The 16144-nt window shown below is 40.7% G+C and overlaps 2 protein-coding genes across 2 annotated transcripts; one reads left to right on the top strand and one right to left on the bottom strand.

The window, feature by feature from the left end:
- Window positions 1-447: 447 nt before the first annotated feature.
- On the top strand, window positions 448-6775 carry TRAPPC2 (trafficking protein particle complex subunit 2; the record flags this gene model as incomplete). Its single annotated transcript, XM_080719550.1, has 4 exons — window positions 448-540; window positions 4505-4651; window positions 5780-5863; window positions 6677-6775. The coding sequence occupies 4 exons, from the start codon at window positions 448-450 to the stop codon at window positions 6773-6775; spliced, it is 423 nt and encodes a 140-aa protein (XP_080575676.1).
- Window positions 6776-11856: 5081 nt separating this feature from the next.
- On the bottom strand, window positions 11857-12462 carry RAB9A (RAB9A, member RAS oncogene family; the record flags this gene model as incomplete). Its single annotated transcript, XM_080719364.1, has 1 exon — window positions 11857-12462. One exon carries the CDS (start codon window positions 12460-12462, stop codon window positions 11857-11859), a length of 606 nt encoding a protein of 201 aa, XP_080575490.1.
- Window positions 12463-16144: the final 3682 nt, after the last annotated feature.

Raw genomic sequence — 16144 nt, 5'->3', positions numbered from 1 at the left:
TTATCATACTTAACTAATCAGCACCCTCCATTAATCTTTCTAGATGTTAATGTGAATGCTGACTGATCCAGTCCAAATTAAACCTGACTTTCTAACCATCTGACATATCGGGACCCTGGCTAAGTGTTTCAAACCTCCACATCATGAAAATGTTGCCTTTAGAATTTCATATTAGAGGTTTTCTAGTTTCCCTCTGAGAATACAGTACATTGAATTCTATAGGACATATCACAAATAGCTAATTTGTATAGTTCAGAAAGTCACATGTCTCTGATGGTATACTGGAAAGCATGTCAAGCTTGGTGGTATCTTCCTCTACAATACCAAGTTTTAGGAAAGATAAAGGAAAAAAACAGATTTCGTGCTAATCATTTTTGGATTTTAAGTATTGGGTACTAAAAATGTGTCTTATTTTTCATTTAATTTAGGAGCCACACATTGAAGATAATGTCTGGAAGCTTCTACTTTGTAATTGTTGGCCACCATGATAATCCAGTGTTTGAAATGGAATTTTTGCCAGCTGGGAAAGCAGAATCTAAAGTGCGTATGAAACATTAAATTCCGCTAAGTTTTTATGCTGTTGTAATAATATGGTATAATTTTAGAACTGGAAGAGATCTGGAAACCTGAAGCAACTGAATCCCACCACAGTCTAATGAGGCTCTGTCTGGAGCCCCAGGCTGAGAGAAGCCAGCCAGGGAATGTCTTTGGACTTTATTCAGCATTTAATTCAGCACACATTTAGCAGAGATTATCATGATGCCCAGATAGGGAGGGAGGGAGTGGGGTGGTAATTGGGGAAGGGCTAAATGAGTGATGTGTGCATGTATGCCTCCACCATCTTGTACCCCATTGAGATATATGACTACAATGCACCAATAAAAAAGAAATAAAAAGCTCTGGGAAGCCAGGCATGGCGGCACACACTTGTAATTCCAGTACTTGGAGAGGCTGAGACAGGAGGATTGCAGGCTTGTGGCCAGCCCCAGCTACTTAGCGAGGCCCTCCAAAACTTAGTGAGACCCTGTTTCAAAAATAAAGAAAAAAATAGGGCTTGGGTGTAGTTCAGAGGTAGATTGCCTCTGGGTTCAATCCCCGCTACTGAAGGAAAAAGAAAAGGTCTGGGGATATATCTCAGTGGTAAAGCACTTGCCAGGCCCTAGATAGGATCCCCAATACCATTCAAAAAGAGAGAGCAGATGGGCACATACCTGTAATCCCAGTACTTGGAAGGCTGAGATAAGAGGATCACAAGTTCCCAGCCAGTCTCAGCAACTTGGCAAGACACTGTTTCAAAATAAAAAAATAGAGCCTGGTGTGGTGGCGCACACTTGTAATCCCAGCATTCGGGAGGCTGAGACCGGAGGGTCGCGGTTCGCGGACAGCCTCAGCTACTTAGTGAAGCTGCCCGCAACTTAATGAGACCCTGTCTCAAAGAATAAAAAATAGGGCAGGGGGTGTAGCTCAGAGTTTGAATGCCCCTGGGCTCCATCTCCAGACCTGCAAAAAAAAAAAATTAGGACTGGAGTTGTTGCTTAGAGTTAGAATGCCTCTGGATTCAATCCTCAGTACCAAAAGAGAGAACAGTTTGGTCTCTCACTTTTTTGTACTATTTCATGTTCCTAATAAGTTGCTGCACATATGCTATGTTTCTCCCAACCTCTAAAAATAGGTTTTAATGCCCCTAAAGAGAAGTTCATATTTTAAAATAACCATAATGCACAATCTTAAGTGCCACATGCTTTTCAACTTTTCAAATCATGCCAACAAAATGCAATAGTGATTTGCTGAAAGTATTATCTATCAGGTGTTAATGCTGCATTATTTTCCCATTTTGGGGGGCAGTACTAGAGATTGAACCCAGGGTCATTCTACCTCTGAGCTGTATTCCTCCCCTTTTTTTAAAACAGCATCTCACTAAGTTGATAAAATCTTGCTAAGTTGCTGATGCTGACCTCAAACCTGAGATCCTCCTGTCCCAGCCTCCCAAATTACTGGGATTACGGGCATGCACCACTATGCACAGCTGTTTTCCTACATTCTTTTTTTTTTTCAGTAGTGGAGATGAAACCCAGGGGATTCTACCTACCTTCAAGCTACACCACCAGCCCTAATTTTTTTTTTTTTTTTTGTGGTACTGGGGATGGAACCCAGAGGCTTTCTACCTCCGGGCTAAACTCCCAGACCTATTTTTTATATTCTATTTGGAAACAGGGACACTAAGTTGCTAAGAGTCTTACTAAGTAGCTGAGGCTGGCTTCGAACCTGTGTGATCCTCCTGTCTCAGCCTCCCAAGCACAGGGATTACAAGTGTGCGCTACCATGCCCAGCTTTTTTCTTTAGTTTGAAACAGGGTCTCGCTGAGTTGCAAAGGGCCTCACTAGGTAGCTGAGCCTATCCGTGAACAGTGATCCTCCTGTCTCAGCCTCCCAAATGCTGGGAATACAGGTGTGTGCCACCACACCCAGCTTTTCCTACATTTGTCTGGAACACTGCTGATGAAAACTTTGTTTTGAGGCATCTCTCTAACCGTGGTAGTTCTGTGGGACATTTCTGCTTACATACAGTTTCCATGCATCCCAGTGGACCTGAGGGCAAAGGAGCACATATACAAATACTTTGTCACTTGACTTTGTCTTAGTTCTTACTCCTGCCATCATTCACTCTTTTAAAGCATTTCTTTAATTTGCATCGAGTCTTTCAAGAGTGATCATCAGTTTAAAATCATGCCAAACATTGCTGTGAGCCAGACTCAAAGTACATCCATTTCTCTGAGGATTCAGTTAACTTTGTCATGGCAACCTGAGTGAAGTAAACATACTTCAGCTGTGCAAGGGAACCAGGGCATCTGGCTTGCTCCATCCAGCCCAGTGGTGGAAACAGCTTCTTCAATAGAAGGTTATATTAGTTTCCTGTTGTTATTGTAACAAAGTTCCGGAACCTGAGTGGCTTAGAACCACAGAAACATATTATCCCACAGTCCTAGGGCAGGGCTCTGCTCCCCCTGTAGGCTCTCAGGAAGGGTTGGTTTGGGCTTCTTTCCTGGCTTTTGATAATCCCTTGGCTTGTGGGAATGTGATACTACGTTCATGTGGCTTTCTCCCTGCCTCCAAATCTCCCTCTTTTTTAAAGTACAGTAGCCATATTGAATTAGAAGCCCACCCTATTCCATTATGACCTCATCTTAACTAACCACATTTTCTAAAGAAGGCCACATTCAGAGGTACTGGGGCTTAGGACTTCAACATTTGATTTTGGGGGAGGCTCCAATTCAATCCATTACAGATATTCTTTAAAAAATGCATTTCATAAGAAAGGAATTCCACAGGGGTAGCCAGGCATGGTGGTACATGCCTGTAATCCCAGCACTTGGGAGGCAAAATGGTAGGATCACAGATTCAAAGCCAACCTTGGCAACTTAGCAAGACCCTGTTTCAAAAAGGGCTGGAGAGTAGCTCAGAGGTAGAATGCCCCTGAGTTCAATCTCTAGTACAAGGAAAGAAAAAAAAAAACACTCCACATGGGTAAGGGTGTAATCACATGTAACTTTCCATATTATGGTGGGTCAGTCCCACCTTCTCTGCAGTTGACCCCTTTTAGCCCACCAAAAGGACACTGTCAGCTCTGACAGGATTAATACAGATGACTTCCCCCAGCCAGGGCTAAGCATGGCCTCCTGCCATTGCCAGATCCCTATGCCGTATCAGCCCCATTTACTGAAAGAATCATTTGGGAGACTGGCAGGAATACCATCTCAAAGATCTCTGCCGTTTCCCTGGTGATGCGTCTCTGGAAGCTGGGCCCTCTCCACTCCCTCCTGCCCTTGAGGCCCAGACACAGGAGGCACCTCTTCCCTACAGCTCTGCTTTGACGTCTGCCCCAGGCCGCCTCAAATGCTCTCCTTGATCTGTATCCACTTAAACAGTGTCTCACATCTTCTAAGAGCTTCTTGAAAGCAGGATCTACTTTTTTTCTTAAATACAGTAGTTTTGCAAATGCTTAAGTGGTTATGAAACTTGGTACCTGCTTTCTTGCAATATTAAAAATATAATTTTCAGGCTGGCCGTGGTGGCGCACGCTTGTAATCCCCGCGCTTGGGAGGCAGAGACAGGAGGACCGCGCAGGTTCGAAGCCAGGCGCATGCGCTGGCTTAAGAGACCCTGTTTCCAAATAAAAATAGAAAATAGGTGTCTGGGAGTGGAGCCTGGAGGTAGAAGGGCTTCCAGGAACCCCAGTACCACACACACACACACACACACACACAAAATATATATATATAATTTTCTATATAGATTCTTGAACATATTTATTGGCTGTTTCTGTTCTTGTTGAGTTTTAGATATCAAGTAAAAACCTGAAAATTATATGAAAACAAGTGTTCTGTCTCATAAAGACAATAAATGAAACAGAGTTTTTTCCCTACAAGAAAACTATGTAAAATTCACAGAATGCATTGCCATTTTGGGTGCCGTATGGCAATATTAACCTGTTCCTGCTCTTTCAGGACGATCATCGTCATCTGAACCAATTCATAGCTCATGCTGCTCTTGACCTTGTGGATGAAAACATGTGGCTTTCGAACAACATGTACTTGAAAACTGTGGACAAGTTCAATGAGTGGTTTGTGTCTGCGTTTGTCACTGCCGGGCATATCCTTACCTTATTAGTAGAGGTACTTAACTAAAGGTTACCTTAACAACCTAGAACGTAGATACCAGGCTTTGAGTCTGTAGGCTTCAAAGTGGTAAGAATTCCCACTTATGGGCAACTTTTTTTTTTAGGAAAAAAAAACACATTTTGTTTGACAGATCATTTTAAAACTAAGATTCAGCCAGGTGTAGTGGCACACACTTGTAATCCTAGTACTTGGGAGACTGAGACAGGAGGATCGCGGGTTTGAGGACAGTTTCAGTCAGCAGTGAGACTCGCATCAACCTAATGATATCCTACTTTCAACTAAAAGTAAAATAGGGCTGGGGGTGTAGCTCAAAGGTAGAAAGACCCTGGGTTCAATTCTCTGTGCCACAAAAGAAAAAAAAAAAGAAAAAACTGAGTCTCATATAAAACTAAGGTTTAATCTAGGTGTGGTGATGCATGTCTGTAATCCCAGTATTTGGGAGGCCAAGACAGGAACATTGCTGGTTTGTGGCTAGCATCACTAACTTAGACCCTTTACATTACATGTATTTTCTAACTTTAAAGGATTATTCTCTCCTTAGTGATGGTAACTCATGCCTGTAATTCCAGCTAGTCAGGAGTTAGAGGCAGGAGAACAGCAAGTTTGAGGCCAGCCTGGGCAACTTAGCTTAGAACTTGTCTCAAAATAAAAAAGGCTGGGGGTGTATCTTAGTGGTAGAGTACCCCTGGGTTCAATCCCTAGTACTGCAAAAAAAAAGATTACTTAAAAGATAAAACTAAATTGGGGGCCGGGCAGAGTGGCACATGCTTGTATGCCCAGCATTTGGAAGGCTGAGACAGAAGGATCCGTAAGTAGCTGAGGCCTTCTGCAACTCAGTGAGACCCTGTTTCAAAATAAAGAATAAAAACTAGAGCTGGGGGTGTAGCTCAGAGGTAGAATGCCCCTGGGTTCCATCCCCAGTACCAGTATCACACACACACACACACACACAAAAAAAAAAAACTAAATTGATTAGAACCCAACTTATGTATTCACCTTTTTAAATTGAAAAAAATAGTGTATGTATGTGACTACTTTGAAGAATATAGTATTAACTAATTTATTTATTTCTAATAAAATTATGCCTTAACTATTTTACATATGAGATTTATTATGCTTCATGATGTAAGGCAAGAAGATGGAATAAAGAACTTCTTCACTGATGTCTATGACTTATATATAAAGGTATAGTCTATCATTTTTCAGAACCCTAATTTTAAAAAAGGATCCCAGCTTTGACGGGACACTAACCTATTTGAATAAGTCCCTTCGGCAGTTTTCATTTCAGACTAGCTTTCCCCCAGTCAGAACTAGGTTTGGCAACTTTCTCAGCAGGCAGGCCTTACTGCTAAGTTAAGATGTATTCGGGGAAACAATTCATAAAAGCTATTTTTAAAATAACTGAAGGCAAAGGAGAGTCATTCTTTCTCTTTTGGTGCATATAGTTGAATTTATTAGGGGACCTTAAGAGAGCAAGGAAACGACCTAAATATGGGGGAAATTGCCTTATAATTTCATCTCAAATGTTTTCCATCTACCATACAGTGAATATAGAGCATAAACTTCTGTTAAAACCTTGATTAAAAATTACTGCATAACAGCAATGTTTTCTTGACACTGAACATATGGCAGATTTTTCATTTATGTAATCCAAAGGACCTTGTAGATGAATCCATGTATTCAGAATGAGTACAAGTAGATTAGTGTTTCATATACAAGGTGAATCCCGAAAGTTAATTTATACACACAATACCTATTTATTATACCACTTACCTCTCAAAGGTACACCACCGTAACAAAAATTTCCTTAAAGTGATGTTAGTATTTAACAATAGCATTCTCAGGGAAACTTTAAAAATATGGTCCTCAGACGTGTTTTGAATGCCTAGCTGACTTTTCATTGAAAAGTTAAAATTTTCTTTGAATTTGTTTAAGAGATCTAGGATTTGTCAATTTTACTGCTTTGACAAACTCACTAATACTCTTCTTCTTTCCTAGTTTGCAATGAATCCATTTTATGAACCCAATTCTCCAATTCGATCAAGCGCATTTGACCGAAAAGTTCAGTTTCTTGGGAAGAAACATCTTTTAAGCTGAATGCACAAAAAGTCCAAAATAAACAATGTCACCACAGTGGGGCATACTCAGGAATGTGTACATTGTTAAGTAATTTGATTAAATAACATGAAAAACTTATTCTCGTCTCAGATTATCTAAGTTTAATGGGGTTTATTTTATATTTAAAAGTAGTATATTGTTTCATGTTAGTTATCAACATATTTGCTTGAGAACAGTATTATTTATAGAAAGCTCTTTGTCAATAATCTTGAAATTCTTTTATTTTAAAAACAGGATAAGCTTTGGACTTCCCTGATTCAGTTAACTTGGTCTTGATGTAACAATTCAAGCAACAAATGGCACAGATTTAGTAGACCGATTTAAAACTAAGATTCTGTAGAAGTGAGTGAATTTGAAAGCAAGCGTGTTGATTCATTTTGGATTTGCTACGTTTTGGAGATGCTACAAAAGGTTATAGTATACAGCACCACCTAAGAAGCAGTACTTGGGGAGTTGAGACAGGAGGATTACAGGTTTGAGGCTAGCCTCAGCAACTAGCGAGACTGTTTCAGAATAAGAAAGGGCTCAGGGTATAGCTTGGAGGAAGAAAGCCCCTAGGTTCCATCCCCAGGTCGCCTTCTCCTTATTTGTGTTCTTAAAGAAGTGGAAGCAAAAAGGGTTCCAGTGCTAACTGTTGCCTACCTGCCTGTTTGAGGCTAAGAGTGATCTTTCTGTAATTCTAGAATTCCAAGCCCATGTGTGTAAAATGGACCAGTTACAAATAATAGTAAAATGTATTGCCTTTATCACCTTATGTTCTTTTCCTTTCTCTCCAGATAGTAAACACAGTGTTAAATGAACCTGTTGATGTCTATACTTGTAAAAATTTATAATGCAATTTGAGAACTTTATAAAGTTTGGATAACATATTTTTTGCACATGACCTTTTAGTCTATACGCCAGAGAGGGCCAGGAGTGGTGTCTTGTGTACTATAAGAAGTATGTAAGCTGGGCGTGGTGGCGCACGCTTGTAATCCCAGCATTTGGGAGGCTGAGACAGGAGGATCACAGTTCATGGCCAGCCTCAACTACTTAGTGAGGCCCTCTGCAACTCAGTGAGACCCTGTTTCAAAATAAGAGTAAAAAATAGGTTTGGGGGTGTCGCTCAGAGGTAGAATGCCCCTGGGTTCCATCCCCAGTACTGCAAAAAAAATGTGTGTGATTTGATTGTAAAATACTACATGTACATCAAAAAGTAATATAACCAGAAGCTTTTTGGGCTATTTCTGAGCATTTCCAGTTTTGTTTCATTCTGAATAACTTTTGAGCAAGTAATTCTAAGTTGGCCTTGTTGTGTGAAGTTGTTGCCATCAATTTTTGCTCTCTACTTATTTGAGTTCTTAAATAAAAGATTGTGTTCAAGATTGTGGTCATTTGATATCCAATTTTAAAGTCGTGCCCTAAGCCAGGCGTGGTGGCACACGCTTGTAATCCCCGTGCTTGGGAGGCTGAGACAGGAGGATCGCACAGGTTCGAAGCCAGCCTCAGCTACTTAGTGAGGCTCTCAGCAACTTTGTGAGACCCTGTTTCCAAATAAAATAGAAAATGGGTCTGGGAGTATAGCCTGGAGGTAGAAAGCCTCTGGGTTCCACCCCCAGACCACAAAAAATAAAAAATAAAGTCGTGCCCAATATTACCTGTTTTATTCTTATTTCCCCTATTGAAAGTCTGCAAACGAATGCATTAGACAGCTCAGAATACTTCCAACTAGGTGCCAGAGCTTTGGGAATTGGACAATATAATCATCTAGAAATTTAGGAGTAATTTCAGCCGGGCTAATAGGAGAGAGCCAAATGTGTATTTATTGTATATAACCTGCCCCACACCTCAATGAGCATATAACCCAGAGCTATAATGCCAGCCAATCAAGAGTGGCAGTGTATTAGGAAGTCATAGGGGTGAGACTACTTGAGGCCCTGGCTCATCTGTGTAGTGGTGGGACCTTACAAATAGCCTTCCTGTTTCCAGACCCGCAAAGGCGAGATGGGAACTAGAGATGTATACCCTGTGTAAGTATATGCCCGGAGTAAAATGCCAGTTTTCATGTGTGACTGCCATTGAAGGAGCTCAAGGGGAAGTCTAGTCATGAGTGTGACCTCAGAGGTGAGCCTCATAGGGAAGCTGCTCCAGGCACAGGTGTGGAGTAAACACAGGCAGCTACGACTGAACCAGGACTGGTTTAAGGAGAAGCCAGGGGCTGAGAATTAGAATTGCTAGGCTGGCAAACCTTGGATCTGGTAGGTGAGTGTATTAAAGTCTGTTTAGTACTCCCTGCTTGAGTGTGCCCATAATGAGGCTCCGATGTGTCTGACAGTGAGAAAAAGACTATGAGCATTATATCAAAACCTTGCATCTGCTGGGGATGTAGCTCAGTGGTATAGCATTTGCCTAACATAAACAGGCCAGTCCTCAGCACAAATCTTTTTCAAAACAAAGATCTAATCTATACAGATACCTAACATATACGTTAACACAAAAGCCTAAACACACAGGTTGTGTCCCTCTAAAATTCAGATGAAGCCCTAACCACCAGTACCTCCGAATGTGATTCTATTTGGAGAGAGGGCCTTGCCCTTAAAGAATTAATTAAATCAAGGTCATCTGTGTAGGTCCTAGCTCAATCTGATATTTGTATGGAGATGTGAGCACTAGCAGACACCAGGGTCGTTAACATACAGAGGAAATACTGAGGGTACTGCCAAAAGGCAGCTCATCCTTAAGCCAAAGAGGTTTCAGGAAAAACCAAACCTGCTAACATCTTAATCTTAGCCTTCCAGCCTACAGAACTGTGAGAAAATTTCTGTTGAGGGCAATCTTTTGTTATGACTACTTTATCAAACTAATAACAGTATATTCTTACTAAATGTCTAGATAGACCCCAAGAAACATCCAATAGCTGCCTGCCTCCAGGGACAAGAATTGGGGGGCATGTGTATTCGCATTTGTCTTTTGTGCCTTATGATTTTGAACCATGTGACTATTTATGCAAAAAATTTATTTTTTTTTTTTTTGGTGGTACTGGGGTTCCTGGAAGCCCTTCTACCTCTGGGCTACACTCCCAGACCTATTTATACTTTTTTATTTGGAAACAGGGTCTCTTACACCAGCGCGGCTGGCTTCGAACCTGCGCAATCCTTTCTCCGCCTCCCAAGCGCGGGGATTACAAGCGTGCGCCACCACGCCCGGCTTATGCAAAAAATTAATCCAATACCTATTGTAGATGGAGGTGTGTGAAGCTGGCACATTCATATACTACTGAAAAATTAGTATCAATAGTGTTTAGATTGGCATCCATACCAGTAATAAATAAGGCAAATCTACTATAGAAATGTCTTTGGAACTGGGGTGTGGTGGCATGCTCTTGTAAACCCCAGCATTTGGGAGGCTGAGAAAGGATCTGGATGGGACTTGAGGACATTATGCTAAGTGAGACTAGTCAGTCACAAAAAATAGGAAATCAGATGCTCTCCCTAATATGCAAAAGCTAGGGAGAAAATGGGTCAAAGGAGGAACTGTAGACAAGAAGATTCTATAGATGAGCAAATAAGGTGACCTGAGGGGATAGGAGGGAAGAAGACGGAAATTCTCTAATGCACATGATGTACTTTAACAAACATATCAATGTACTAAGCCAAACATGAGAAGGAGGAGGAGGGAATGGGGTGGGAACTCGGTAAGGGCTAAATGGGTGATGTGTGCATGTATGTGTCCACCATCTTGTATCCCATTAAGATGTATGAATACAATGCACCAGTAAAAAAATCAAAAAAGAAAAAAACATGTCAAGCTATATTAAGAGAAAAGGGCAAGTAACCAGACAGTGGGTATACTTGATTTTTTAAAAGTCCTTAGGATAAGCCTACTAAAGGAAAAGCAAAGGGAAGAATATATAATATACAACAATTTGGTAATGGTAGATTCCTATTTTGTTTTTTACATGGAGGATTATAGTTGAGGGGATTAATTGTAATTAAAACTACAGCTAGTTCTAACATGAGAATATGAAGAAATTGCCAAATTTATAATATTCCCTATGGCAAAATTGTCCCTTATGTTGGGATATTATAAATTTCAAAAGCTTAGCTTACTGGAATTTTGTTTTTCCAGTGGTTCCCAATGGGTAGGATCAGGACAAAAATGTATCAGTCTAGTTTTTCAAATTCTGCTCTCCTTATCACAACCAGATCCCTCACCCCAGGGTTCCACGCTGAGAGGCTTATCCACATAACTGACGTCTAAGCTCTGATTTGCCTCCCCAGGATAGGAGTGTCATCAGTGGTGTAGTCCATTGAAGGACCAAAAATTGCTTTTATCAAGTCTGGTCATTGTAGCAAAATCTTAAGAGCAAGTTACAGTGTTCAGTGATACAAAAGACACTAAGGAAATACCTTATCCATAAAGATGGCTTCATTTATCCTCTCACAGAGTACAATTTTTACTATTTCCTCCAAGAGTGATAAAGTCAGCTTCTGTGTTGAGAACGCAGGGTTTGCATGGCTAGCACATAAGGAGCAATTGTGAGTTAAATCAATTCTAGCAATATGTAGGATGGATATGAACACATATAATTTTAAAGAGATGAAGACATAATAAAAAAACAATGCAATGTAAATGCATTAGATTTTAATTTTTAGTATTTTAACATTATTGCTTTAGGAATTTTTCCCCTGAACCAAGAATAGAATGCTAAATACATAAAAATATACACATTATAAAAGTCGTTCTCCATTTTCCCAGGGGGGAAACAATCCAGGTGTAACTTCTAGAATAGTCAACTTTTTGTTTTAATTATAATTAAAGTCTTGGTCATCTCACTTATTAGCTCTAGCTTACATATTTAAAGAAACATTAGACAACCGTTACAATTTATTAACGTAAGATGCCATTAGAGTAAGTAGATTCCTTCAAAGTGGATGTGTCCCTTCTCCCAGCAACTAATGAAGCAGCAATATACATTAATTTTATTAGTAGATGATACACTGCTGCAAATGCTAATTCTTATCCACTCTCATGTTTACTGTGTGTACATGTGAGTTAGACTGCACCGACAATCTCAACAATTAACAACAAGATGAGCTTGGCTTGGGCTTTCGGTGAAGACTGACGGTGTCTGTCTGAATCAAGTGATCTGACCTATCCTCGGTAGCAAGAACTCTTCGAACTGCTTCCTCAAAGGCTGCTGCAACATTGGTGGAATCTTTTGCACTTGTTTCAAAGTAAGGGTAATCGCCGTTGTCCCTGCACCAGGCTTGGGCTTCTTCTGTAGATACCTGCCGTTCACTTATGTCGATCTTGTTGCCCAAAATCACAAAAGGAAAACTTTCGGGCTCTTTTACATCTGCATAATATATGAATTCTTTCTTCCAGTTACTCAAGTTCTGGAAGCTCTGTGAATCATCAACACTAAAAGTAAGCAGGCAACAGTCAGAACCTCTGTAAAATGGTGTCCTCAGGCTTCGGAATCGCTCTTGTCCAGCTGTGTCCCAAATCTGCAGAGTAACAAAATGTCCATCCACCTCCAAATCTTTATTTAAAAATTCCACACCTATCGTGTGAAAGAGCTGGGCATCAAACTTATTAGTTACATATCTGTTCATAAGAGAGCTCTTTCCAACTCCTCCATCTCCCAGGAGAATTACTTTAAAAAGTGAGGATTTTCCTGCCATTGTTAATTTTCCAAGTTTTGACTTCGAAACCCTGTCAAATAAAAAGAAAAGGCACCATTACATTTATACCTGTACAGTCCTCTGCATGATTCTAGAAATATTAGCAATAATTACAGTGGAATAAAGCATATAGCCCTAAAATCTTTTCTGCAAAGGGAATACCTATACAAGAAATGTGGTTTACCTGAGCCAGGTATGGAACACACACTCATAATTCCAATACTTGGGAGGCTGAGACAGAAGGATCCCAGGTTTAAAGTCAGCCTTGGCAACTTAGCAAGACATTCAGCAACTTTAGTGAGACCCTTTTTCAAAATAAACAAACAAAAAAGGGTAGAGGGTGTAGCTCATAGGTAGAATGTCCCTGGGTTCAATCCCCAGTATCAAAGTGCTTAGAAGCCACATTCTGCAACATATTTAACAACTCAGCCCTTTAGTGCCATAATGATGTACACTAATTGTGCTCTTTGTTCCAGGGGTTTTCTCTGCCACCCCTTTCCCTTCTCCCTGTAGACACAGGCGCTATTGAGCAGGGAAGCCAGAGACTTCCAGAAGCTCACTGATCTGGCTGTAGGAAAAAAAATGAAGCAAACACTAAGTAAATGGACTTTATTTTCTTCATTAGAACATTTTTCAGTTTCCTAAAATGAATGTCAGCAGCAACATAATTTTAATGTAAATAATCTATCACATTCTACTCACAAAACTAATGGGCAGATATGCTATTATTCTAGATACAACCTTCAGAAGAAGTCATGGGGCAGGATTAAAAAACTTGCCTACATGAAGCAAAATCGGGCTGGGTTTTTTTTTTTATTTGGGGGGATTATGGTATTGGCGATTGAAACCAGGGGCATTCTACCTCTGAGCCAATGCCCCAACCATTTCATTTAGTATTTTGAATTGGATCTAAGATGCTGAAGCTGGCCACAAACCACCTGCCTCGAGCTCCCAGTTACTGGGAGTACAGATGAAAATAAAATAGACGGAATGAGTGTCCCAAAAGGCCAAACTGGGAACTCCAGCCGTGGTGCAGGAGATGGAGGGAACAAAGACCACTGGAAGGAGTCAGACAGGAAGGATGGCAAAAAGGATCAAGACTTCAGATCTGCACCTGAGCCAAAGAAACCCAAAGAAAATCCAGCCTCCAAGTTCAGTTCTGCAAGCAAGTATGCTGCGCTCTCTGTGGATGGTGAAGATGAGAACGAGGGAGAAGACTGCGCTGAGTAGACACCTACATCCTATGTTTCGCCTAGACTCTCCACCCTGGAACATTGGAGAGCAAATCAAACCTCTATCCAGACAAGACAAAATAAAACGCACCATCTCCTGCAGACTTTTCTTAACTTTTTTTTAAAAAAATGAAATTCTTTTGCATGCTGCTGCAGCCTTTTAAAAAAAACCTTGCCTACAGTACAGGAGCCAGGCTGTGGGAGAGATTACTGATGCCAACGGATAGACAGCTACTTCTAAATACTAGTGGGAGCATTACTCCTAATTAATGCTTCTGTTTTAAGTGTGTGTGTGTGTGTGTGTGTGTGTGTGTGTGTGTGTGTGTGTGTGTGTTCTTACTGAGAATTGAACCCAGAAGCATTTTATCTCTGAGCTACACCACCAGCCATGTTTTATTTTTTATTTTGAAATGGGGTCATGCTATATTGCTAAGAGCCTCACTAAGTTACAGAAGTTGAGGCTGGATGCAAATCTGTGATCCTCCTGTCTCAGCCTCCCAAATATTGGGATAACAAGGGTACATTGCCATGCCCGGCTTCTTTTAAAGTTTTATGGAAAATCTCAAACATACAAAGAACTTCTGAGTAATGAAAATATAATGAACACTACCTCAAATGCTGCCAATCATCAATGTATGGCAAGTCCTATTTCCTCCATAACTTCCACTATCCCTTGTCCACAGTTATTTTGAATCAAATTACATCATTTAATCTGAAAATATTTCAGTATTAAATGACATTAGTATATTAAAATTTGTGATGGAAAATAAGCTATATAGCAGCACTTTTTAAAAGAACTTAATACAGTGATGGAAATGTCCAATATGACTTCCCCAGCCATGCTTAGTCTTTTAGCACTTGGCATGTCTGCTAAGAGTAAGAAACTGATTTTTTTTTTTTTTTTTTGCTGGTCTGGGGATGGAACCCAGAGGCATTTGACCTCCGAGCTACACCCCCTGCCCAATTTTTAATTCTTTATTTTGAAACAGGGTCTCACTGAGTTGCAGAGGGCCTCACTAAGTAGCTGAGGCTGTCTGTGAACCGCGATCCTCCAATCTCAGCCTCCCAAATTCTGGGGTTACAAGTGTGCACCACCACACCCGGCTTAGAAACTGAATTTTATCGGTGCTGGGGATTAAACTCAGGGCCTTGCACATGCTAAGCATACACTCTACCACTGAGTTATACCCCTAGCTCAATTTATTTAACTACTTTAAACAGCCATACTTAAAGAGCCAATAGCTGTATTAGATAGCACAGCTCTAGGGCAAAAAACGGCAATTAACCTTAACAGGAAAGTAAATACCCTGAATTGTTCAATGAGAAGGTAATAAAGAAAACAACTGTTATTTTTGACCAGGGTGAATTTGCAAAACCAGTGCAGTAAACATAATTTGGCTGTCTCATTATATGTAAATGTGACCCAGCATTATCTAATTGGATACTTCTGTAACATGAATAATTCTGTATTTGTGTGTGTGTGTGTGTGTGTGTGTGTGTGTGTGTGTGTGTGTGTCACTGGGGATTTAACCCAGAGGTGTTCTACCTCCAAGCTATACCCCTAACCCTATTTTATTCTTGAAACAGGGTCTTCTCATGAGGTTGATGAAAGTCTCATTATTTGCTGAAGCTGACCACGAACATGCGATCCTCCTGTCTTAGCCTCCCAAGTACTGGGATTACAAGCACGCATCACCTCACCAGGTTTTGTTTTGTTTTTAGTAGTGGGTATTGAACCCAGAGGCACTCTACCTCTGTGCCCCTATTTATTTATTTATTTATTTATTTATTTATTTATTTATTTACAGTATTGGGGATGGAATCCAGGGACATTCTACCTCTGAGTGACATCCCCAGCCCTGATTTTTTATTATTTATTTTTGAAACAGAGTCTCACTGAGTTGCGAGGGACCTCACTAAGTAGCTTAGGCTGTCCGTGAACCGTGATCCTCCAGTCTCAGCCTCCCAAATGCTGGGATTACAAATGTGCGCCACCACGCCCGGCCAATTTTTCTTTCTTGAAACAAGGCCTAAGTTGCTGAGAGCCTAAGTTACTGGAGCCAGCTCTGAACCTACAATCCTCCTGTCTCAGCCTCCCAAGAACTAGGATTACAGGTATGCACCACCACCTCACCTGGCTCATAATTCTGCATTTCTAACTACATGCTCTACTAAACTGGTAACCTGTAGCATCCTGTATAAGGAGAATCAGATGAGTAGGAAAACATGATTAAAAATGACAGATAGCTGTTCATGGTGGCACACGTCTGTAATCCCAGTACTTGAGAGATGAGGGAGCCGGGCGTGGTGAAGCACAGTTGTAATCCCAGCATTCGGGAGGCTGAGCCTGGAGGATCATGGTTCACGGACAGCCTCAGCTATTTAGTGAGGCTCTCTGCAACTTAGTGAGACCCTGTTTCAAATAAAGAATAAAAAATAGGGCAGGGGAT

The sequence above is a fragment of the Muscardinus avellanarius genome (genome assembly GCF_963383645.1).
Source record: "Muscardinus avellanarius genome assembly, chromosome: X".
Taxonomy (NCBI): Eukaryota; Metazoa; Chordata; class Mammalia; order Rodentia; family Gliridae; genus Muscardinus; species Muscardinus avellanarius.
Note: the sequence above shows the minus strand (reverse complement) of the source record. Positions and strands in the feature narration are given on the sequence as shown.